Below are 25,636 nucleotides of genomic sequence, written 5' to 3'. Positions count from 1 at the left end.
TGAGACCAAGAATTCTCAAGGGGACCTTTTTATAACTTATTCACTGAGAACTAAGACTTGTGAATGTATTGACCATTGACAAAAATAAAGTTAATTTTTTTAAAAACCAACTAAACAAAAATGAGGGCCCTGGCTGGTGGCTCAGTGGAAAGAGCATTGGCCCCAAGTATGGACAATCTGGGTCGATTCCTGGTCAGGGCACACAACAGAAGCAGCCATCTGCTTCGCCCCCTTCTCCCTCTCCTTTCTCTCCCTCTACCCCTCCTGGAGCCAGTGGCTCAATTGGTTCAAGTGTGGCCCCGGGCACTGAGGACAGCTCTGTTGGAGTATATCAGCCTCAGGCACTAAAAATAACTAGGTACTCAAGCATCATCCCCAGATGGGGTTGCCAGGTGCATCCCAGTTGGGCACGTGTGGGAGTCTGCCTTACTATCTTCCCTCCTCTCACCTAAACAAACAAACAAACAAACAAACAAACAAAAAACATGAGTGCTCCATGGTCTTAGAAGCCCATGTCATCTCAGAGAAGAGAAGGCTATTGGTAGAAGTAACAGGAATCCAACATGATGAGTTTGGATGGCAGCTGATAGCACTGCTGGTCTGTATTGCCCTGGAGGACAAAGATGGCCATTTGGTGTCAGCATGGGGAAGACCTCAGCTCCTGAGATGGAGTTTGGGCTTATTCCAAAGGCTCTTTGATGCCATTAAAGGGCTTTTAGTGAATAATTGAACCTATTAGAGCTGAACTTCCATTTTCCATTTAAATATTTCTCGTATACCTGAGACATATGAACACTAAGCCAGGCTCTGGGGTGCTAACATACTACTCAATCCCCACAACCCAGTGCTGGCATTTTCCTGGGGAAAGATACCTGTAAACAAATTAGGGCAATGTGTTGAGGGTGGTACTAGAATTCTGAGCCAGGTAACAAGAAACAGGTTCAATTCATCAATTTTCTGGGGAGACAGTGGCATGGAAGAGCCCCCAGAGAAGTCAAGGTGCTTAAATAAAAGGCAGAAATGTGGATGGTTAGTGTTGTAGAGATTTGGGATGCATGGGAGAAGAGAGGACACTGGAGGCAGAAGTCCAGGTAGCAGGTGGCACGAAGCATTGAGAAAAGGCTGCGATGAGCTGGGGTGACTGTGGTTCCAGCAGGAGAGACAAGTATCAGTGACAACAGATAGACAAGATAGGGGGTGCTGGGGGTGCAGGAGGACAGTGAGGGGGTACAGGGAGGAGAGGAAAGGGCTATAACGATAGTCATGGGATGAGCCAAGCCAGGAGAAAGAGCAAGGGATTCTCTTAGGGCAAATGTGGCATTGTTATGGTGGTGACGGCTATGGTAGAGGAGGTGGTGGTGGCTGGGAGCAGCAGGCAGATGGAAATGCAGAATTAAAGTTCTGGAAGGAGATGTCAGCTAAGGACATGATGTTGGGACATTAGTGAGCATAGCCTTGGCTTTGGGGGACCCCTAGTTACTAGCAGCTGGGTAGAGCCACCTTTGGACAAAGGGGGAGTAGGTAGTGCTCGTGGAAGTCAAAGCTAAGGGAAGCAGAGGTGTTTCTGCCCATAGGCTTATCCATCAAGCCCCATGGAGGTCCTGGGCAGGACGTCCTCCTGCCTTTGTTTCTTTTTTGTGCCCCTGGCCCCTCCTCTCATGCATATCCTCAAAGTGCCACTTGGCTTTCCAAACGCTGCTCCCAGTACTGCGGGTATTTGTGTGGGAAAGGGGAGAATGAAGGAGGAGAACATTGTCAAAGCACAACTTGACTCAGAAGAGTTTTTTCAAATGAGGTTCTGTTGTTCTCCAGGGACAATATGTTGAAGGCCAGTAGGCTGTGGCTTGCATAAATTCTGCTTCGATGAATAACTTAAATCATTTTACAGTTAGCAGAGCAAGATGACTGCCTGGGCATCCAGCTCCTGTTTGGCATCCCCAGGTCACAGCGCACTTGGTTCATCTTCATTTCTCAGGGCTTCACTAATTTGTCCTGGGGAGAAGGATATAAATTTATTATATATTATTATAGCAGTTGTTATGTACCTGGCACTGTGCTAAGCGCCTTATCTTCCTGATCTCATTTCATCTTCCTGATGGCTTTAAGAAATGAGCTCGTTTGTGACCCATTTTTCCAGATGGAAGCACTGGCATTCAGAGGTGTGATGACTTGCCCACAGGGTGAAGTGGCAAGGCCAGAGGTCTTCTTCAGCCTGCACAGCCTGCTTTCTGAGGGTCTGAGGTGTCCTATCCCCCAGGACTGAGCTGGAGAGCTCACTCATCTCTGGCACACCTACTCCCATAGCTTCCCCTTAATCTGCATGCAGGCTCATCAAGTGTACCCACAGCCTTCTTTCCTGCTTTCTCTGTCCCCACTTTAGGGGCCTCGCTCCACGCCCAAACCAAGCTGTTTCCTCTCCACCCCCGCGTTCCCATGGCCTCCACTTTGCTCACCTTTTCTTCCCAGGAAAGGTTTTCCTGCCCCTCCTCACCCTCTGATCCTCCACCTGTCAAAATCCACTCACACTTGAAGGTTCATCTCAGATGCCAGCACCTTCCTGAAACACCCTGTGACCTCTTTCAGCTGGGAACTTGATTTCACCTCTGACTTGCTCTGCTTACAGTGGGCGGCACCCCTCCTGTGTCTGCCTCCAAGCTGAATTCCCTCCCTGTATATGCACGGGCTCCAGAGAGCCCAGAATTTTTTCTTCCACTTCTGTTGTATCTTTAAAATGGGCCCCCAAATTTCATCTTATGCTATAAAAAACCCATGCTTGTTTTGATATCAAAATAATGTTATTTGCCAAAATCATGAGGTAAAACTATGATTTCAGGAGGATGGCTTTTTCCCGTGGCTAGAGGCTCCCTCTCTCCCAGCAGCTGGAGCTGCACACTCAACTTTAAGAAACAGGTGACCAAAGCACAAATTCCATAAAAGGCAAAGCTTTTATCTAGTTCCCAGTCTCTGCTTCGTAAAATTTTCTCTATATTTGTTCAAATGAATTACATGTTAATGCACACCTAGAGCCTGAAAATTATTTATTTCTCAGTAAATATGTTTCACCTTGTAATAAATGCTATGTTTTAGAGATGGTACAAGCCCATCAACACAGCTCATATTTCCAATTTCTAATTTGTGGAGTCCATAGGAGGTTCTGTTGCATTTTCATTTCAGAAATTGACGTATGTTGGAAACAGAGCCAGACCACATTTTAAAATTTTTGCATTTGTCCCGGACCCCTCCCACCTTCATATTTGTTACCTTTCTCTTCCTTCTTAGATCTTAAGAGCCCTGATACAAATCTGAGGTTTCCCCACAGCAGCACACCCAGCCCTGTCCTCACCCTTGCCCAACCTCGGGTTGCCACAGCTAAATCATCTCCCTTCATGCGGGAACTCCCACCTGCTTAGAGCAGCCCCTTTAGTTGGGCAGAGGATGGCAGAGAGAATGAGAGTCACCCTGGCTTCCATCCCTGTGTAACTGGATGGCAAAGATTTAATCTCCACGCCTCCACCCTTCATTGTTGGAGCAACGAAACTGCTCTAACAAACCCACATGTTCAGCAAGGTAGGTCATGGATGTCATGGGCTTTCAGGATCCTACTTGAGCTCTGGCATTGGAATGGTCCTTCTCAGTGGTTCCTTACTGAAGCTTTTGTATGCCTACATCAGCAGTCATTAAGTGTGGATGCCCCCAGGAGGGGGTTATCTCCCTAGGTCAGTGGTTCTCAAAGTGTGCACCAGAGCGCACTGATGCACCCTAGAAGATCTGCAGGTGCGCCCTATGGTATTCCAGAGAAATATGTGCTGTTGGGGACCAAAAACCAACAGAGTTTTTGGAGTTTAGATCTTTGGGGGACAGAGCTACGGGGAATTGGCTGTAAGCTGACAGTCTGCCCAACCCCCCACTTCACTTGCCTGATTAGGTTGCAAAAGGCTGTTAAGCTGTGGTGCTGGATTGTTTACACTACCCCCCATGTTTCCCGGAAAGACTGGAGGCAAGTTTCTTCTATTCTTTGGTGTCAAGTTAAGATGATATGTATGGTGGGGGTTTTGGATTGATGATCAAATATAAGGAATTGTCTCTTGAAACCTTTTGGATTTCTTTTTTTTTTTTTTTTCATTTTTCTGAAGCTGGAAACAGGGAGAGACAGTCAGACAGACTCCCGCATGCGCCCGACCGGGATCCACCTGGCACGCCCACCAGGGGGCGACGCTCTGCCCACCAGGGGGCGATGCTCTGCCCATCCTGGGCGTCGCCATGTTGCGACCCTCCTGGGTGTCGCCATATTGCGACCAGAGCCACTCTAGCGCCTGGGGCAGAGGCCACAGAGCCATCCCCAGCGCCCGGGCCATCTTTTGCTCCAATGGAGCCTTGGCTGCGGGAGGGGAAGAGAGAGACAGAGAGGAAGGCGCGGCGGAGGGGTGGAGAAGCAAATGGGCACTTCTCCTATGTGCCCTGGCCGGGAATCGAACCCGGGTCCTCCGCATGCTAGGCCGACGCTCTACCGCTGAGCCAACCGGCCAGGGCCGAAACCTTTTGGATTTCTATAAAAGAAGAATATGTGGCAATATCTAAAAAAGCTTTGAACACTGTACTACAATTTTCAACATCCTATTTATGTGAATTAGGATTTTCTATCCTCAACACAATTAAGAGTAAAAAGAGAGGAATTCTTCAATGTATTCACGAGGAAATGGGAGTTTGCCTTTCAAATATATGCCCAAACATTGAAGAAATCACTAGGACACATCAGGCTCATGTTTCTCATAAAAACAAGAATGAAAAAACTTAACACATTTGTGCCAGACCTGTTGAATTTACTAAATCTTACTAAGGATGTATCTATATATATAAAAGGGTAACTTTTTTGTGTTTTTTTTACTTTTTAACCCCTCTTTTTTACAAATTCTAAAAAGCATAACTCAAAAAATGTAACATAAAAATGTTTTTTAATGTCAGAATAAATTTAATTTTGTCATATTTATTTCATTTAATTACCATAAAAGTACGCTTGGACTTTATATATTTTTTCTTTAATATCTGACTTAATTATTATATTTCTCAGCAATTTGTATATAGTGTGTCTATAATTATTTGTAGGATTTTAAATGAGCGCTGACTTCAAAAAGTTTGAGAACCACTGCCCTAGGCTGTCATAAGCTCATGGCAATGGGAAGAGGGTTCTGTTTTGAACTGTTGGCATTGACACTCCCAGACACAGGATGAGTGTCTCAGACCCAGATGAAGGTTGGGACAAGGACTTAAGCTGCACCCATTGTGGTAAGTCCCCAGCTGTACAATAAACAGAGGCCATAAGATGACCATGGCACTCTGCCAAAATTAATAAGGTCCAAATGGTGTATAGCCTTTTTAAGAATAGAAGATAGCATTTCACCAAAATCTTGGATTTGAGGCACTTTAGGGAATGGGGGAAAGTTAAACATGTGGGCAACCCAAGAGCAATATGAGTTTGGGTGGAAATAAACATTTGCATTTGGAGGGAATGATCACTCGAGGTAGGTAGGGGAGTCGCACCCTTCCACTCACTCAGCCAGGGGCCTTCCATCACAGCAGGGGCCTGTTCAGGGAGGGGGGCCAGCCCCAAACACCAAGCTTGAGCCTGGTTCAGAAAGGATGAGGCCCGTTCCCTTAGGGAGCGCCTGGTGCTTCCTGGAGAAGAAAAAACAGTTCAAAGACAAACAAGCAAGGAAAAGGCTCTACTAGGGACAAAAGCAAGAAAGTAAATGTACGAGTGAAAGATCTTATCTCTGACACAGGAAGGGCTTGATACTGCAGAAGGGAGCGCCAGAACGGCCCACGGGTCCTGTTAGTGCAGGAAAGCATTTCTAGAAGAATCAGCTTGTAAGAACCACAGTTCTCCCGATTACAGGAGAACTCCGAGCCAACTATTGTCCTTCCTTTCAGCTTTCTGAAACAGGAGAGTGTACAAATGCCACTAGACCCCGCTGTCACTCACCTTCTGCTGGCAGTAGGTCCTGTCTCCCCATGAGTGTCACTTCAGTGTCCTGAACTGCCCCAAGCAGCACCTCAGGACATGGCTCAGAGAATGGCAAACAGAAACTCGGGAAAACATGTCACCGCTATTTTCTTCTCAGGACATAATTTAATAAATCTTGATTTATAAATATTTTGTTTTGTAAATCGCCCACTGCATGTCTACCATATGTTCTATGAAGGAGACAGAAATGAAAATGTATTAGTATCTTAAAATATGAAAAAAAATGATAATGAAAATAATTGCCACTGATTACCCACCTCCTGGTGTTGAGCATTGTTTTAAGCCTGGTTAGGCTCAATCCTTACCATGCATGACTCCACCCGATAGGTGAGCTCCCAGAGGCACAATGAGGTTAGCTCTCAAGTAAGTGGTAGAGCCTAGATTTCAACCCAAGAATTTAGAGCTAATAAAAAGCCTACACATGTCAATAGTATGCTTTCCTGTAGCCAGGTCAGTTTCTGGGTTTGAGGTGCACGTGCAGTTTGGACCTAGGGATACTGAGCCTTAACGAGAATGTAGATCCTCCATGTGCCAGCTCCACAATGAAACACACGCATTCTCGCCATGGGTGGTAGCTCTGATCAAGTGTGATCATAAGGTTCTCCAACCTCCCCATCAGCTTAAACAGTAGAGACGCAGAGACAAGCTCTAAAGACACAATGAGAATCAAGAGTTGATGAATTAAATCCCTATTCCCTCTGTGATGAAAGGCAGAGTGAGCACAGCCAGAAACAACAAAGGACTTTGGGCCTGGAGTGGCAATGAGCCACCATCAAACCTCACCTAAGGCTGTTTGTCCAACTGAAGGTCCTAAGCCAAGCCTCATCCCATTCCACTGCCCTGCGCCCAGAGTTACCTACCCCCAGTTTAAAAAGAAACTAAGATGAAAGTGCCAGATTCGTTCTGCCCAGATCAATTGGCTGACATTGCAAACACATGTCCTGCACATGCAAAAGACCAGTCCGGGGCAGACGGACCTGGATTGTATTTCGTGAAATGTAATTACAGAAGGGAGATTAAACTAAGCAGAGTCTTGTCTCAACCAGAGGTGTTATTACAGAAACTGAGATGGACGGCACCTCTGACGCTGCCTTTTCATAGAGGAACAAATTTCTTGCCTGTTGTCCTGTCAAAAAGCCATATTCCAAATGCTGAGTATTTCCCAGTTGGACAAATATTCAGTTATCCACTTTGCCAACATCTCAATGCTTAGAAACCCTGTCAAAACTCATTCTCAGCATATCCTTTTGTAAAGTCTACAGTCCTTGTAGTGGTCGGTTTTCAGTGTCTTGACTGTGTCTTGTTACAGCCCTGTAACCTTTAAGCTGCAGGCTCATGCCGAGAAACGCCACACCATTTTAAGGGCATTTTAGTTTTTATTGTTGTTATCATTAATTTTCATATACTTTTTAAAGTAGCTTAACATTAACTTGGAACATAGTATAAACAGTATAATCTCAGGAAGGTAAATGCATATAAAGAATTTTTACAAGATTAATGCTGTTTCTAAAATATACGTTTTAAGATCTCAAGAAGTGGCCATGTTGCCTGACCTGTGGTGGCGCAGTGGATAAAGCGTCGACCTGGAAATGCTGAGGTCGCCGGTTCGAAACCCTGGGCTTGCCTGGTCAAGGCACATATGGGAGTTGATGCTTCCAGCTCCTCCCCGCCTTCTCTCTCTGTCTGTCTCTCCTCTCTCTGTCTCTCCCTATCCTCTCTAAAATGAATAATAAAAAAAAAAGCACCTCTTACCTAAGAGTGTGCCTAAAAAAAAAAAAAAAAAGAAGTGGCCATGTAAGATTTTAAAAAATAAACAAGACCTCAAAACCCCACAAGAATTAATGTGCTTGTTCTCTTTGTCTTTGTTGTCACTTAGAAACACAATTTTACAGCTAAAATGGGTCTTAACAAGCTGCCCCTTAAAGGTCAAGGACACATAGGCTCTGCAGCTGACTCATCCTCAGGTTTCCTTGCAGCTTGTTTCAAAAACAAAATGCAGTTCATAGTTTGGAATATGCATAAGCTTATAAAACAATAAACATCAAATCATAATAAAGCAGTCTAAATCATAATGTTTATAACCAAAGCGAGCCTAATAAAAATGAAAAGGAGTAGTTTTATTTTCGTTGATTGCTGAAACTTTAAAGAGGATAGATGAAGCATTTTTTCTTTCTTTCTCTGACCTACCCCTACCCCCTCTCCTACTTACCTTCCCCGCCGGGATACTTGACACTTCTATCTTTATCACAAACCAGCAATGTGAGGGGAAAGCGACTCCCAGATCTAAAACACAACGCTGCCACAGCCAATGTGGAGAAAGGTTCTTCCGCCAAGGTGCATGGCAATCAAATAACGTCAACAGCAGTAATCATAAAAATAGTAAACTATGTATGTCTACTGACTGAAGCGTGTCGTCTGCTACTTTACATGACCACCGAGCAGTGTTATTCACAATGCGGAAAGTCCAGTTCAACTCCCACCTCTTCAGACAACGCGATTATTCTGACTCCCCCGCTTATAATACATTGCCACCTCTCCTGAAGTCAATCTTCTTCAGCGCAAAGTGGCTGAGTCAATTGCAATGTCCCCTGCGCCCCCGCCCCCAGTTCACTGTGCACATGGTTCCACTTAAGCAGGAGGCTGTGATCACCTGTGTGAGGGCAGGCAGACAGAGAGTTCTTGTTTTAAAAGACAGCGAACGAAGGGCAGCAAACAGACTGAGAAGGCAGTGTTTTCCCTTGCCAGCTGTTTCAAGAGGGGCAAAAGTGACATAGTATAAAAATGCACAGGAAAGACATTTTAGACATAGATTAAAATTTGTGTGTGTCACGTTAAGGTGTCTACAGAAGTGAGACCAATCAGTCTCAGTTTGTCCCACCTACATTCCTAAAAATAGTTGCAAGGCAATAAGCATTGCATTACATTGTCCCTCCCTTAATCAGAGAGTCTCAAGCTTCAATGTACATCAGAATCACCTGGGCATCTGTTAAAATCCAGGTGTCCAGGCTGCATCCTGACAAATTCAATCAGAGTCCCTGAGGGTGAGACACAGGAATCAGGAGGTTTTAAGCCTCCACCCCACTCCTGCCTGCCCGAGTCAAAAGTGCAGTCACCTGGTGAATCAGTGTCTTCAAGAACGTTTTGTGTAAGCAGGACTTGTGGAAGTGATCTGTTTCCAAAGGCATAAAAACTGAACACTGATTCTTGATGGTTGTGCAGTTGGCTTACTGCATGGATGGGGACAAGCACTCAGTCCCCGGCAGTGATGCGGGTCTTTTCCTGCATACAATCTGCAGACCCTGTCTAATATTTTCCATACTGGGCAATGAGATCACAAACTCCAAAACACTAAATCAAAACCGGAGGCATTACGGGTCTTCAATAAAACTCCATAGCTCATACACAATGGGGGAGGGAGGAGAAAATTAAAACCATCACTAAGCTATGGACATACTATACATATATGTATATGTAGCAGGCTTTGAGATACTGCAGCAATTAAAGAGAAAATATATCAAGCAATAATTAGCTAAAAGTGACCGACAAGACTGGCAGTAAAAAGTTACCCAAGTACAAAAATCCCGATTGTGCCTGAAGGAAGCTTCATCATAAAAGACACCTAATTTCTGACAAGGAAAACGATCTAAGTAGTATTGCAGGGAGAAATAACATAGAGATACACTATGAAAAGTTAAATAAGCACAAAGGAGATACAACTTTGAGAAGAATACACAATTCTAGTATATTTCAAGACTTCTGAGCTTACACTAAATAAACAAACACACAACCCTGGAACAAACAAAGCCTTTATTCCAAAATAGCAATGTTCCCAAACTGTATGCTGGATACAAAAAAATAAAGTCAATGATACTTTTAAGTAGGCAAAAAATGGGTAATGGAGGAGGGGAAGGTACTCCTGCTTCACTGTCTGTAGGCGGGAGGGGGAGTTGGAAACATCCACCAGCAGGATTCATTGTTTTTTTGGCACCAATTAGTATTAATATTAATACAATAATATTCTGCAAACTTCCTAACCACAGCATTTCTAGCACATGAATGTTGTTTTGTGTTTGCTGAAGATTGAAGAGAACTGATCTTTAATAAGATACCAAACGAATCCAGGTAAACCAGGATTGGCTGGACATTGTCTTTACTTCCAGAGAAGGGTTACACATATGTCCTTCAGTTTCCATGTCCTCAATCCGCTCTCCAGCTTCTATGTCCATGGAGGGTCAGACATTTCCAAAGCATTCAAGGGCAGCACACTCCAAGCTGGTTCCAATTAGACTGGCTGGTGTGGGTGTCTCCCATGTGTCACTCGTTGCAGCAAAGTCAGTCTGATCCACAGCAGCATCCTGTAGGCAGCAACACCCTCATCCGCTGTTGTCTTTGCGAATCATCTTGTACAGCAGTCAATCATGCCATACCCCTTGGTTCCCTCAGAAAATAACCCTTTTAGCTTTTGTATACGTGTAGCTACTCTTAGATCTCTCCTTTTCCACGTACCCAAACCCTGTACAGGAGATATGGCCCATGGACATTTTTCAGTTTCTCAATTGATTCCATTTTAATATTGCTGTTTATAGACTCTTGGCATTTTTACATCAACATGTTTGGGAGCTCGTTGCAATGGTGGAATTTTGACCAGTGCCCAAAGCCCTTTTCAGGCTTTTATGTTGATGCACTGAAGTGAAATAGATTATTTAGACAATATAGGTCATTTTATATGAGGGGAAATTCACCCTGGCTGGGTAGCTTAGTTGGGTAGAGCATTGCCTGGATGCACCAAGGTTGCAAATTCTATCCCAGGTCAGGGCACATACAAGCATCAACTAATGAATACATAAATGGGTGGAACAACAAATCCTCTTTCTCTCTAAAATAAAAAATTAAAAAGAACGACAACCACACTGCTCCTCAGAAGACTAAAAAAATAAAAAAAACCATTGCTACAAAAATGACTCTAGCTTTACTTATTTATTTTTTACCATCCAAATGCCACATTTAAAATGTTCAACTCTAAAAGGAATGTTATGAATGTAAGTCAGACTCCTGCATTGTAGAATAGAAAGTACCTTAGATCTTTGTTTGCGATGCTCAGTTTCACCATTTATTTCTAGTGGGGTTTTCTCTGAAAACCTGTTTTTCTCATTTTTCCCTATGCCTCTGAACAAACTCCAGGAACTGTTCTGTAACTCACGCGGAAAAATATTAACCTATTCTTGTGTACCCATTTCATTTTAGGAAAGCGAGGAAAAATTCTTTGCTTCTCTTTCCTTGCATTTCAAGGACATTCTCCACAGTCAGCAGCCAATATAGTCAAATTGCACTAAGGCTGACTTGACTCGATTTCGATAATTGACATTTCCAGGCTAACAAATAAAATGAGAAGTTAAGCAAATGACTTCAAGCCCATCATGGTCACAAGCAGGCTGAGAAGCCTCAGATGGTATTTCACATTACTGGGGCTCTGTTTTAATTCTAATTGCATCACTGTCAACACCTTCCATTTCGGGTTTGGGGAGTGTGTGCGTTCCAATTTGGAGCGGCAGGTGCAGGGGGCGATGCCCCCGCCGCCCTTCTCTGTGAGAACACACTGTTCCCGCGCTCGTGGCCCTCCTCAATGTGGACAATTTAGCCTCCAGTCCTCTTCTTTCCTCCACCCCACCCTCCTCACCCGTGAGGTCACTCCAGGTGGGGTTTCCTTATTGTCTCACATTCTGGTTTCTGCGAGCTATTTCGCTGTTCGCGTTCCCTGAGGATTTGCCGTTTCCTGATATGGGTCAGCTCTTCCAACCATATGTCTCCTTGCAGCTAGCCACTTCTTACCCATTACTTTAAAGTGTGGCGCGCGGGATCTCCTTCGCAAAATTATGTATGGGGGTGGGGTGGGTGGGTGCACAATATAGCCTAGTGTTTAAAGTTCGTATGTAGCCCATTCTACTTTTTTTAAGTAAAGTTAAAAAAAAAACCCAAATACTAAAAGCACTGGCTGGGTCGCTCAGTTGGTTAGAGCGTCATCCAGACATGACAAGGTTGCGGGTTCAATCCCGGGTCAAACATAAGGATCAACCAATGAATGTGTAAATAAGCGGAACAACAAATCGATATATATATATATCGATATATATATATATATATGTCGATATATATATATATTCTCTCTCTCTCTCCCTTCCTCTCTCTCTAAAATCAATAAATTTAAAAAATATTTAAAAAACGAAACTAAGAGATTCGATTTAACTTTGCTTTCCGACCACACGACTCACCGCACAGTACCTTTAAGATCATAACAAACGCGAAAGGCCTGGGCTGAGCCAGGACCACGACCTTGCTCACCCGCGGGAGGCTGGTGGGCTTGGCGTTGGCCGTCAGTCGGGTCCAAGCTCTGCCCAGGGCCCTCCCGGGACACTCGCTGCCTTTATTTCCTGCGCTCGGCTCCTTCCTGTCCGCTGAACCCCAACGCGCCCAGCCCGCGGTTGCTCTTGCCGCCTTACCGAAGTTGAGAAGATCTTTCATTGGCGTGTTTAGGTTTGTCCTGAAGCCCTTGAAATGCATGGGTAGCCAGAACACCTTGGCGTATTGCGACGGACACATTTCGTTTGCACCCAAATAATTCCGCTGAACGGTTCCACCAAAAATCAAAGACACGCGGGAGAGGTGAAGCGGAGACTACTGCCGCTCCCAGGATGACCTTGTCACCGAAACTGTCGCCGCCTGAACATTCAGGTGCTGGGCTCAGCCGGCAAACCTTCAGGGAGTGTGCGCCCGAAACCCCTTCTGTCGTCGCTCGCCCCGGTCCCTCGGAGGGCAGGCAGCCTTTTCCTGCCTCCTCTTGGCCTCACGTTCCTGGCATGGATCTTGCCTCTCCTTCCTCCGCCTTGGGAAACCTGCGTCAGTTTCCGAGGCCACTCGGGGCCCTCAAACGCGTCCGTCGCCTCTCTGGACGTCCAGCCCCAGCCAGACGCGTAAGGTCCCGCGTGCGCGCGCGCGCCCTTAGCGCCGCAGCTCCTCCGCCTCTGGCAGCCGCTCTTCGTCTGGTTCCACGCGGCGCCCAGGGCGCTCAAGACGACAGAGCCAAACCCAGCCAAACAGACGTGGAACCCGGGAGCTTTTTACTTCCGCGCGCTCGGCGCCGTCTACGTCGCCGCTGCCTGGTCACGCAGAGGACTGAGCGGGATCCCGCCGAGGTGGAAGAGAGGTTTCCTTTCCTTCTGCAACCCCACCTTTGGGGCCACCTCTCCCCGAACCCAGCCGGCCTCGGAAGCCCTCGGAGTGGACCCGCGGGCCGACAGGGGGCGACAAACTGTAAGCTTTTCCGGAGGCTGGCTGTGAGCAGGCTGCAGGGAGTGCCGTGTGGCTCTGGCACCGGCCTCGGGCTGCGGGAGGGTGGGGGGTGGGAGGAAGGTGGGATGGGAAGTAGGAGCCGACGGGCTCTAACACCCCCGAGAAGCCCCAGGCTCAGTTTTCCAATCATCTGCCTCAGCCCTGGACGGCCTTCGCTGAGGGGAATGGGGACATGACACAGTTCTGAACGGCACCTTCTTGCCAGCGTCCCACACGTCACTGGTAGAAGTGGAGTGATGTTCCCCTGAGAGCAGTTGGGGCGAAGCATCTCTCACCGAAGTACCCCCGGCCTCGTTATCTCTTCTCTGAGCGTGCCCGTCTGCTCCTGACCTGCGGGGAAAGAAATGGCTCTAGTTGTCTCACCTCCCCTGGGGGAGGCACTAGGTTATGGATACTACGGTTCTCAGATATAGAAATCAACCCTTTTGTTTTTCGGGGCCCGACTTGAAATTCGGGCAACGAAGTCTAGATCTGGGGCAGGCTGTGTCCAAATAACCCGGGCGGAACTGAACGGGACGGCTCGCCCTGCGCGTGGCCTCCGAGCGCCCACAGCCGGTGTGTAGGCAATCCCATGCTCCGCATCTTCTCAGAGCTCGGGTTAGCCCACTGTGAGTCAGACCACCCCTTGATGCCGTCCTGAACCTACCCTGCAGGGCCATGAACTGGCCTAGGCTTCTCAGTAGTACCCTGCCCTGCACGGCCGTGAACTGGCCTCGACTGCTCAGTAGTACCCTGCCCTGCACGGTCCTGAACTGGCCTCGACTTCTCAGTAGTACCCTGCCCTGCACGATCCTGAACTGGCCTCGACTGCTCAGTAGTACCCTGCCCTGCACGGTCCTGAACTGGCCTCGACTGCTCAGTAGTACCCTGCCCTGCACGGTCCTGAACTGGCCTCGACTTCTCAGTAGTACCCTGCCCTGCACGGTCCTGAACTGGCCTCGACTGCTCAGTAGTACCCTGCCCTGCACGGTCCTGAACTGGCCTAGGCTTCTCAGTAGTACCCTGCCCTGCACGGTCCTGAACTGGCCTCGACTGCTCAGTAGTACCCTGTCCCTGGCCAGGACACAGCCTGGCTTCTTCCGGGCCCCTGGGGCCTCCCTGAGGCTGCACTATGTTCTCCGAGATGCGAGATGCGGCAAAAGAGGCTGCTCACCTCTTTGGAACTTGGGCTTTTTTTCCAAGGGTAATTCTTGCCTGTGGCCCCAGCCTTCGCCCAGCAGGCCCTCGGGCTCTCCCGTCAGAGAGCGCAGGACGTATGGTCCAGGCGCTCCTAACTGACACACTCGGACAGGTTAATTCAAAGCCAGCAACACTTTCTGGCTCCGCAGCCGAGGTAAGAGGGTCAGGGGCTCGGTCGCCGCTGCTCCCCAGGCCGCGTTGATCCGGTGCGACTGCGCTTCCCGCAGCATCTCCGCGCGGGCACCCCGGCCACTCTCCCCAGCTCCCCAGCGGTATGCTGTGGGGGAGGGGAGCGGGGAACTCTTCCCGCCTCGGGAGGAGAGCTGGGAGCGCAAGGGAGTCCTGGTCACCTTGGATCTTCCTAGGACACCCTCCCCTGCCCCTGCCCCCTCCTTTAAGTTCAGCCCAGTGTCCTGGGCACTTGCTGGCCCCAAACTGGGAACTCCCAGGTCCCGGTCTCCTCGTGTCAGTTCAAGGCAAACTCAGCTTCCTCCTTCCACCTGCTCTCTCCTGGACTCCACTGCGCAACTCCCTCTGCGACGGCCGCACTTACGACCCAGGCTGGGAAAAGACAAAACTGGGTGTTCACGGAAATAAAGAGATGACAATTCTTTCAAAGGCCAAAGAGTGCAGGGCTGTGCGCTTCGCCTCCGTCCCCGCTTAAATGGAAGGGAAGGGTCATTCGGTGGTTTAACAAAGACCCCCGGGAAGCTGCGGGTGCCGTGTGAAAGGTGACACCAGGCAGCTCAGGTGTGGAAGGATTCGGGGTTCGCAGCTTGGGGAAAGGTACTGCCCTTCAAGCCTAGAGCCAGAGCTACAGCGTGGAGACCTCCCGCAGGCCGCCAGAGGCGCCGGGCGCCTGGGGTCCCGAGAGCCCAGGCTCCCTGCACCTGGGGGCAGCTGGTTGGAACCCCTTTCCGACCCCCCTCCAGTGTTACTTCCGAGAAGAATGAATTCAAGTGGATGGGCCTGTTCGCAGAGAGACAGAATCTAGAATGTGCACTTCTCACGTGACTGAAACAACACCACTACCCTAAGGAGGAGGTGGCTATTAAACATTGTAAAGATTTTCTGAAAGTCGGATTCTGGTGTCGGCTAGAAGTGGGACTGGGCTGACGCCTTGGACCAGTGGCCTGCATCCCGCTGAACTCGCACCGCGACGTCCGCGCGCTCAGAGCTGGGGCGCTGGCCCCTCTTCCCGCTCCTCTGCCGGGGAAGGGGCCGTAGACACAGCAGTACACTGACCAATCCTCCGATATTTTAGCAACAATGGTGGTGGAGGTAGTAGTAACACTAAAACCCAAACAATTACTAGTACTTAGAAATATTCATCAATTTGAAATGGCTACCCCATTTTTATCAAAATCAGAGAGGTAAAAGGCTTTGAAGGCAGCAGAGCGAATGGAAGGTCTCGGGCCCAGCTGGGGTTAGGACTGTGTGTGTGTGTGTGTGTGTGTGTGTGTGTGTGTGTGTAGGGGGGTGGGGTGGGTTCCGGAGGAGGGCCCAAAGGGGAGGACAGGATAGGGGTAGAGTTTCAGGGAGGGGAGGGGGGCTCTGGGGTGCAGTGACGGGAACCAATGAGCTGCCAACTCCCGCGTCTCCGGCGCGACTGCGGAGATTGACGTGGAGAACACGTAAAATTGATCCTCGCACGCCGCAGCCTCCCGGTCAGACGAATTTCTCTTAATCGGATGAAGTTCACCCTGGGCCTGGGGTCGCGGGCGTGGAGAGTGTCCTGGGAACGGGCGGCGGCGGCGGCAGCGGGCCCGGGGGCGGGCGGCCGCGGGCTTGGCTGCGGCGCACAGCGTGTTTCCAGCCCGCGGCCGGGCCGCCGCGGCTCTCGGCTCGAGCGCGCCCTCCCTCTATGCCTCTCCTGCGGCGGCGGCGCCCGAGCTCTCCCGGACTGCGCCGGGCCCAGCCCCGGCCGCCCCGGCGCCAGGCAGCTGGCTGGCCCGCGCGCCATGGGTAAGAGGAGGGCGGCGAGCAGGGAGCGGGCGGGCTGACAAGGTGCGTTGTGTCCCGGTGTTTCCCTTTCCTCTCGTCTGCTTTCCCCGGGAGACGCGGTCCTGGGTCCGGGCCGGGCCGTGTTCTCCGCAAGTCCCCGCTTCTGGGCGGGGTGCGGGCAGTTCGGCGCATCTGGGGACGGGATGTCCCAAGTAAGACGCACCCGAAGGACACGGAAGGCTGTCGCGCCCTTCTCCGGGTCCCCACGCCCGCTCCCACTCCCGGAGACAGACCCAGACTCTTTGTCCACAGCTTTGGGTATCTGTTGGTCACTCTCCTAGGCGCACCTAAGTGCGGCCTCTAGCCCTGTACGGCCACCCTTGGCTAACCTGCGGGTCTTTTCTTCCCTTCCCGCTCACTGTCCTCGGGCGCGATCGCAGAACAGACGTACGGCGAGGTAAACCAGCTGGGCGGTGTGTTCGTCAACGGCCGCCCCCTGCCCAACGCCATTCGCTTGCGCATAGTGGAGCTGGCGCAGCTGGGCATCCGACCCTGTGACATCAGCCGGCAGCTTCGCGTATCGCACGGCTGCGTGAGCAAGATCCTGGCGCGCTACAACGAGACGGGCTCCATCCTGCCCGGGGCTATTGGGGGCAGCAAACCCCGCGTTACCACCCCCAACGTGGTCAAGCACATCCGGGACTACAAGCAGGGCGACCCTGGGATCTTCGCGTGGGAGATCCGCGACCGGCTGCTGGCCGACGGCGTCTGCGACAAGTACAACGTGCCCTCCGTGAGCTCCATCAGCCGCATCCTGCGCAATAAGATCGGTAGCTTGGCCCAGCCCGGGCCCTACGAGGCGAGCAAGCAGCCGCCACCGCAGCCGGCGCTGCCCTATAACCACATATATCAGTACCCCTACCCCAGTCCCGTGTCGCCAAGCGGCGCCAAGATGGGCAGCCACCACGGGGTCCCGGGCACGGCAGGCCACGTCAGCATTCCCCGTTCATGGCCCTCGGCACATTCGGTCAGCAACATCTTGGGCATCCGGACGTTTATGGAACAAACAGGTCAGTGGTGGAGGCCTTCTGTAGCCTTCTTGGAAGGGGCAGAATGGGAGAAGAGGGGGTGGGCATGAGGGTGAGGGGAAACTCCTCGCCTTCCTTGGACGGGTTTTAACTCAGAGGAGGATTAGGGCTGGGCAGGGAGGCTGAGGGTCCCGGGCTTTATGTGGGAACCTTGGGACATCTTGAACTTTTTATGACAAATACGGAAAATATTTCCCAAATGGAAGAGCAATCGCCGACCACAAATCCGGAGGTCTAAAATTGCTTTATTTTTTTTCATTCTTGCAAAAAGTATGCAAACTTCTATTGCCAGATCTAAACCAAACAAACCTCAGTCAATTCTGGGATCCTTTCTTAAGGGTCTTTCGGGATCCCTTACCATTTTCCAAGTAGTTCTGTTCCTCCCAGGCCCAGAGGCTCTTCTAGTACAAGGCAAACGGCCAACCTGGCCGATCTGGTCAAGTAACCTACATCCCAGGCAGGCCCAGCGGGATTGCAGGTTCTGGACTGGAATCCCTGGGGATGGCGCCCCAGGCCTGCAGCCGTACTCGGGATAAAAGCTCCCACTGATAAGCTCTTTGCCTGTAATTAGAACTCCGCAGAATTGTTGGTCGTCTCACTCTGGAGGGAAAGGCAGGGATGGAGTAGGGAGAGAGGATTGAGGCGTTCTTGGTGCGGGGCTTGGGAAGATGTTGTTTGGGCCGGAGTGTGTCCTCAGTTTCTTCGCACTGTCCCCTTCTCCTAAGCAGCTGGGCAAGGGCTGGCATGCTTTTATGTGAGCAAACTGAGGAGGAGGATTAGAAGCAAAATTCACCGTAGCCGAAGAGAGGAGGGGGTGGGGGCAACAGGAGAAACTGAAAGCTTAGCCCAAGCAGCAGTGAGGCGCACTGCAGACGCCACGAATAAGGCTTGCTTCTTCTGATGGCTCAGACTCAACCTGGGCCACCGGCTGGGGCCAAAGGTTTTCCTGAAGCGACCTGTGGGGCAGCTGGCTGGGAGGTGGCCTTACCAACTCTGCGCTCGGTTTTGGAGCTTTCTGTGGATTTCCTGCGCACACACGTGCAGAAGGAACAGACACATGTGGGAGATGCACGTTGGTCACTGGGTTAACGCCTTTTGTGGGGGAGATACTGGATGTCTCCAGAGGCAGTTCTAAGTAGAACCATCTCCCACCCCTCCAGACAGTTGTTGAGATTTTGAGAAATTCATATTAATTCTCACTAGCCTGCTTTGGATTTGAACCTGAACCTTTCCAGGCGCAGCCTTTGGACAGAGGAAAGGCGCCAAGGCCGTATAAACCCAGCCCTGTTTCACAGGCCACCTCTTGGCCGGAGGCCTCCCGTTTTGCGGGAAGCGGGCCGCGGGCTTGGAGGAGGGAGGAGCAGCCTCTTCCCTGCTAGGAGTGAAAGCGAAACCCTGTGCCCACTGCCCACCCGCTTCGGTCGCTCTCGAGCCTTTGGACGTCTCAGGTGTTTTTGGAGACCTTCGAACACACCCTCGGATATAAACTGAGTACTTGTAGGAACATGTGTAAACATCAGCCCGACGGCCACGGTTGTGCCTAGCACAAATTCGGATGTCCCTACTAATTCGTCCTGTGTCCCCGCAGGGGCCCTGGCCGGGAACGAAGGCGCCACCTACTCCCCGAAGATGGAAGACTGGGCCGGCGTGAACCGCACGGCCTTCCCGGCCACCCCAGCAGTGAATGGGCTGGAGAAGCCAGCATTAGAAGCGGACATTAAATACACTCAGGTAACCAAGGGTCAGGAGAAGGAGATGCCCTCCACGTAGAAGAGTGCAAGGTTAGGGAAGAGGGTGTGATGGGAGAAAGAGAGAGAAAAAGAGGAGAAAACTCCTCCAGGCCAGGGCTGTCAGGATGTCAGAGTGTCGGGCAGCTGGGCCACCCAGCGCCCGCGAAGCATTTTCTCATCTTTTCTGAAGCACACTACTTTGGGGGAGGCTAGCTTTCGAGAGCATCGAGTTACCTTTTACCAAAATACTTTTGCTACAAAAGGTTGAACCGGTAACACAGATGGTTGAGGACTTCCTTTCTTTCAAGACTGGCTGGTGAATTTATGATCCTCCTCACCTCCTTATTAATAACAATTTCAATGGGAACCCCTTGCCAGAGTCTTTATTAGGAGAATTAAGAGACCGTGGATATAATTGAGGGGACAGCAGAAGGAGAGGAGGGCTACCCCCCCCCCCATAACTGCCTAAACTGGAGACGACTGCGGGAGTGCTGCTGCTGACAGTCGGTGACGTCTGTCCCTCTCCCACCGCACAGTCGGCCTCTGGCCTCTCCGCAGTGGGTGGCTTCCTCCCGGCCTGTGCCTACCCGGCCTCCAGCCAGCACGGAGTGTACAGCGCGCCGGCCGGGGGCTACCTCGCGCCAGGCCCGCCGTGGCCGCCGGCGCAGGCCCCCCCGCTGGCGACCCCCGGGGCCGGCGTCACCTTGCACGGCGGGGAGCTCGCCGCGGCGATGACCTTCAAACATCCCAGCCGAGAAGGTGAGCGCTGCGGGTGGGGGTGGGTCGGATGAACGCTGAGAGGGTTAGGAAGGGTGCAAAGGAGGGGTTGTCATCCTGGGAAAAGGCAGTGGGGGATTTGATATCCAGCATAAATCCTTCCTTTCTCGGGGTTAAATTTATTGCTTCTTGGAGCAGGTTGGTTATTAACAGGTGTATGCCGTGCCCCTAGAAAGGTAGGCAGAAGTTGAGAGAGGCCTTAGGACTGCCACTCTTGCCCTGACTTATACAGAGAGAGAAGAAAGAGGGTCAGGTCTGGATCTGGTTCTTGTGCCCTTGGCTAAATTATTATTTGTTCTCTGTGTCTCATTTCTCCATCCATAGAAGGGTCTAGAAAGGTCTCTAGAAGCATCATTCAGGGTCATCTTTTTGTGGCCCGAGGAGTTTTGCCTTCTCTGGTAGACTGGCCCTCGCACCTGGTTCTGCGCTCTGCACCTGGAATCTTCCAGGCACTGCCCATCATCTGTTTTCCTAGGTTCCTCTCTTTTTTTTTTTTTTTTAAACTAGAGTCTGGTCTTCCCTTGGATTCATTTTCTTAAACACATTCCTGGGAAAGGGAAAGAACATTTCAATCATGTATCCCTAAGTTTAGACTCTGAACTCGGTGTGGTTTGGGGTACTTCTTCTGCAGAGAATGTGGCTGGGAGTTCTCCCCCCCTCCACCCCTTTCTCCTTCTCCTCTTTCATAAATCTACTCCAAGATAAGCTAAACTAACAGATTTGAGGTATTCAACAGTGTGAAGGGCATCTTCTTACACTGACCTTCAGATTTGGGTTTTTCCTATAAATTAGGAAAAGCCCATCTGCCCTTGAGACTTCATTCTTCTTGTTGGTGAAAGGAATGTCTGAGTTTGCTAATTTCTAAAAACCTGAGTGCGGTTGGTTCTGATCACCAGAAATGTGCAACTTCCACTACCCTGAGAAAGGAAGGAGTCACCTCAGGAGGTCCCAGCCTCAGCAGCAAAGGAGACACAGCCCCAAGCCTGGCGTCAGCATGGAGCGGAGGGCAGAGGGTGTTCCAGAAAGATCTTTAGCAGCAGGATCCACCTCATACCTGCCAAGGCGGAAGTGGAGGGCAGGCCGAAAGCTTTGTTTCCAAGGAGACACAGTAGCTTTACCAGAAAGAGAGAGAGAATATTAAGCTGCCGCCAATAAAAACAAATCAATAAAACCAAAAACATTTTTTTATTTTCACCTTTCTTAATGCACAAACATTATGGGATATAGATTACAAAAATTGAAAATTAAAACTCCTTTAAGCTTTATACTTAGTTGAAAAGTAGAATAATACCAGTTGCTCATTTATAGGAAAATTCAAGTAAAGAAAAATTAAAAAACTGAGGGTTAGCCTGACCTGCGGTGGCACAGTGGGTAAAAGCATCGACCTGGAACACTGAGGTCGCTGGTTCAAAAAAACCCTGGGCTTCCCTGGTCAAGGCACTTATGGGAGTTGATGCTTTCTGCTCCTTCCTTCCTTCCTTCTCTCTCTCTCTCTCTCTCTCTCTCTCTCTGTCTCCTCTCTCTAAAATGAATAAATAAAAAAAATCTAAAAAAAAAAAATTGAGGATTAGAACGTCTCTAAAGTTTGACGTAGAAGGGCCAGCAAGCAGTCTCAGTGTGAATGCATTACTCAGGATCCTGTCTTGGGCCTCAAGACCATGTGCTTCCTGGATAATTTAAGTTATCTGTTGAATTAGAAATTGAAAGAGAATTTACTTCATTATACAAACCATTTAATCAAGCAGGCTCATTTGAATTAGAAAGGTGTATTCACAATTTAAAACAGTCCCCTGGACTGATCCCAAGGGGAAACAAAACTTAGTAAAGGACTTTCTCTCAGAGCGAGGTAGTCCTTTGCTAACAGAGCCACTTTGTTCTGGGGGTATTTCAAGCTCAGCATTAGCAAACTAATTATGACCTGTAAGTAACAATCCAAAGATAAAACACACAGTTCTGAATTAAACTAATTAGAGTTATTTGGGGTGGGGATTCACTGGTGGCTGATTTTCTTTGGAAGACACTTTCCTTCCAAAAATACATAGCCATTGAACGGCGTCTTCATTCCTGTCCTTTACAGCATATTCACTTCTTATTATGAAACATCTCACTCATTTTCAGTCTGTAACAAAAATTAGCTACATTATTAATGACTTAATTTCCGAATCCTCACAATACTTTAAAGATACAGTTAAAGGATCATCGAATACATTAGGCCCATTGTTAAAAAATAATCTCTCAAACTGGCACATAAGTATTTGTGTTTGAACATGAACAGAAAAATAATGAGAATTATATACCTATTTAGGTTAAGAATTTTTATTCTTACTGGCAGGAAAGCTGTCTTCAAAGAACTTAATTAATAAAATCTAATTGGTCTTTGAAAAATTTCAAAGTAAAGTAATCCTAATCACAGTCTTTTTTTTCTAGTCATTTATTTAACATTATATTCAAACAAACATCCCAGATGACAATTGCTATAATTAATTGTTTTTCAGTTAATAAGAATAGTAGGGATAGCACTTGCTGGATTATTTTTTCCGTTGAAAAATATTTTATTTACTGAAAACAATTTAACATCATGAATGCTCAGCACAAAACAAATATTTTTGATCAGCTAGTCTATATCCTCCGAATCAATGCAAATGAACATTAACGGTTACTCTAAGGGAAATGACTCAAATGTCAAATTAAGCATCGCAATTTATAAATTTTATCTTGGTAAAGAGTAAAGCCAGTGGGCTCCCTATTATGTAGATAAGAAAGTAAAATTTACATTTCTCATCCGTCAAAGGAAACTTTAATTCTTGGGAACTTAGAGAATATGAAAGTTCTAGTTTATCTGCACAGGAAGGGTGCTGATATTCTGAGAATCTCGACATCTATCATATGTCTTCATGGTCAGGGGAAGACCATATTCCCCCACCTCCACAGGTGACGAACCCTACCAGCTGTTTCCTCGGGGCAACTGCTATTTGTAGTGTGTTTTCAGAAACCCGCAAAACCTCATGGTTCTAAAATTCTTCCAAGAGAGGCTTTTGAAGGGCTAAGGATTTGGAAATCAAGTCTTTAAGTTAATGCATACGTTTAAGGAAAATTTTGTTTATATTTGTTTTCGATAATTCACAGCTTCCTCCCAGCTATCTTTGCCGAGGATTAAATCTTGAGAAATCGCTCCTAAAAACGAACTTGGCCAGAGAGCAGTAGGGCGCAGGCGTTTGCCAGAGTCCGGTTGCCTGTCACCCGGGTCTCACCTGACCCAGCCCTGGAAGGCGCCTTCCCAGACCCCCGACTTCGTTCTCCGTGGTCCCAGTGGCCCTGAAATCTCAGTCTCAATATTTAAAACCGTGTGTCCCCCCTTAAGATTAAGTTAAAGTTCATGCGAAGCGCCCAATGCGCTGGGTCCCCAGCCTCTGAGAACCCCAGAACAGACCAATTCGGCTCCGGTCCCTTGGCAGGAAAGGAAGGGGGACAGGTTCTGTGGGGAGGACAGAAGGGCACAGAGCTGAAAAGGCAGCGGCAAGATTCGCCCTGCAGAAGGAGTGGAATCTGTCTCTGGGCTGTTTGTTTTTCCCGCTTTTTTCCCGCTTGTCTCTAAAGCAACCGGGCCTGGGCTAAGAAACCTCCTCCTCCTCATATGTTTTCCAAACAGGTCTTCACCTTGAAGTGTGTGTACAGCACGGAAAGAAAAGGTCTGAAAACTTCGTTGGCTGAGTGGGCACAACTGTGTTTAGGAAAAGGGAGCTGAAAGACGGTGTGGAGTGGGGGTGGGGGGCGAGGAGGGGGAGAGCGGAGGGTCAACTTTGTCCTGGAAAGGACTTTGGACCCCTTTGGAACCTCTGAGAAACCAGCTGTGCGTGCTTGCATGTGTGTCCGTGCACCCCTCGCGCAGAGCGGTACGGCCCAGCGGGGATAAAATTCCCGAGCTTCCCCTCATCCCAAAGTGAGGCGCTCCGAGCTCCGCCTTTAAAGGACGGCTTGTTGGGGGAAAATAAAGAAGATTGAAAATTGGCGCTCTGATATAGAAACAAGCTTGTGCGTCCTAGTGCAGGAGAAGCGGAGCGGCCGGGGTCCGGGAAAGGGGAAACAGAGGTTGCGCACTCGCGGCGTCACTTTTCTGGCTTCCAGTAGCAACACTTGGCCTCTGTCCAAAACCTTAAATAATAGAGCAACATATAGAATGCCGCCTGATTTGGCAAGCCTGCTGTCACTTAATCCGGTTCCCCCTAGACCCCGGGGCGTGCTGTGCCAGCAGAGGTGAGCGAAGCTACATCCTCTGCCCGCGAGCCAAAAAGAAGTTGGCCGCCCACTTAAAGGTCGGCCACCTCCTTTGCCGGAAGGATTCAGGCCACCCCGAACGCTCCACAAGGGGTGTTTTTGGTGACCTGCTTTTCCTACTCGATTTCCCACTGCCTACCGAGATCTCCCCACGCCGTTCTGCGGGACCGCAGGCCTGATGCACCGACAACTTCCTTGGGTGTGCGCGCGCGGCTGCGGTCTGCGTGGGGTGGGGGCTCAGCGGGGCGGCGTGTGTGAATCGCAGGCCCCTGCTCCCTTTCCCAGAGTTCTCGGATCTGAGAGCCTCCCCGGACCCGGGTGCACGGGTCGGCAGCGCCTCCGTGCAGCCATCGCCTCATTTATTAAGTGGGTGAGGTGCAAAGGGAATTGTACGGGGTCAGCTGTCTGGACGCATCTGCAAAATGGCTTTGCGAGAACCAATTAATAGGGCTGCCCTCGCGAATGCCTCCCGTAGGGGAGAGGAAGGGTAGGCGCCGACGGACGCGTGGGGCTCTTCGAGAGCAAAGGTTTCTGCTTCCTGCCCCTAAACCGCTGACAGATCGAGCGCGCGCTGCAAGTTCCCCTGGCATCCTCGCGCCTGCCCCTTGGTTTGCGAGAGTCCCGGGCCCCCGTATCTTTGGCTGTGAGTCGCGCCAGGCAGTGACCCGACGCCCCTGTGCTTTCTCCCGCAGTGGCCGAACGGAAGCCACCCAGCCCCGGCGGCAAGGCTCCGGACAGCCTCAGTAGCTTACACGGACTGCCCATCCCGGCCTCGACTTCCTAGGGATAGAGCGGCCCCGAGCCCGAGCCGGGAGCAGGCGGTGGAGTGGCCGGCGGACCGGGGCGCGCAACTCGGCCAGGCAGTCCCGGCGGCACCGCAGGACCCGAGGACGCGCGGAGGAAGTGCCTGCAGCCGCCCGCTGGGGCACGCGCCGTCAGCCGCAGGCCTCGTTCCGCCCGCGGCCTGCGGCCACACTTCAGTTATGGGCCAGGGTTCCAGACTCCTCTGAACTTTGGCTTCCGATTTTTGCACCCTTGGCACGACTTTTGCTCCGACGTGGCCTCCCTCTCCCAGCCCTTTCCTAATTTTTCCAGGATTGTTCAGCACCCTCCCTCCCTCCGTTTTTCCCCTCCTTCCTTCTTTCCCTCGGGGCTCACCCTAGAGTCTCTTCTTTCTTCTTCCTTCCTTCCTACCCTACCTTGCTTTCCTTCCCTGTTTCACCCCTCCCTGCCTTTGTCCTTTCATTTTTTTCTCCTCTTCAGCCCCCCACCCC

General features: G+C 49.8%; 1 protein-coding gene across 1 annotated transcript; it reads left to right on the top strand.

The window, feature by feature from the left end:
• The first annotated feature begins 16,122 nt into the window (after positions 1-16,122).
• On the top strand, positions 16,123-25,290 carry PAX1 (paired box 1). Its single transcript, XM_066236556.1, has 5 exons — positions 16,123-16,513; positions 16,933-17,562; positions 19,169-19,311; positions 19,847-20,069; positions 25,055-25,290. The coding sequence occupies exons 1-5, from the start codon at positions 16,240-16,242 to the stop codon at positions 25,144-25,146; spliced, it is 1,362 nt and encodes a 453-aa protein (XP_066092653.1). The 5' UTR covers positions 16,123-16,239; the 3' UTR covers positions 25,147-25,290.
• The last annotated feature ends 346 nt before the right edge of the window (positions 25,291-25,636 follow it).

Source organism: Saccopteryx bilineata, chromosome 6, assembly GCF_036850765.1.
Source record: "Saccopteryx bilineata isolate mSacBil1 chromosome 6, mSacBil1_pri_phased_curated, whole genome shotgun sequence".
In the NCBI taxonomy this organism is placed as follows: domain Eukaryota; kingdom Metazoa; phylum Chordata; class Mammalia; order Chiroptera; family Emballonuridae; genus Saccopteryx; species Saccopteryx bilineata.
The sequence above is the reverse complement of the archived record's forward strand: the minus strand, read 5'-3'. Positions and strand labels throughout refer to the sequence as shown.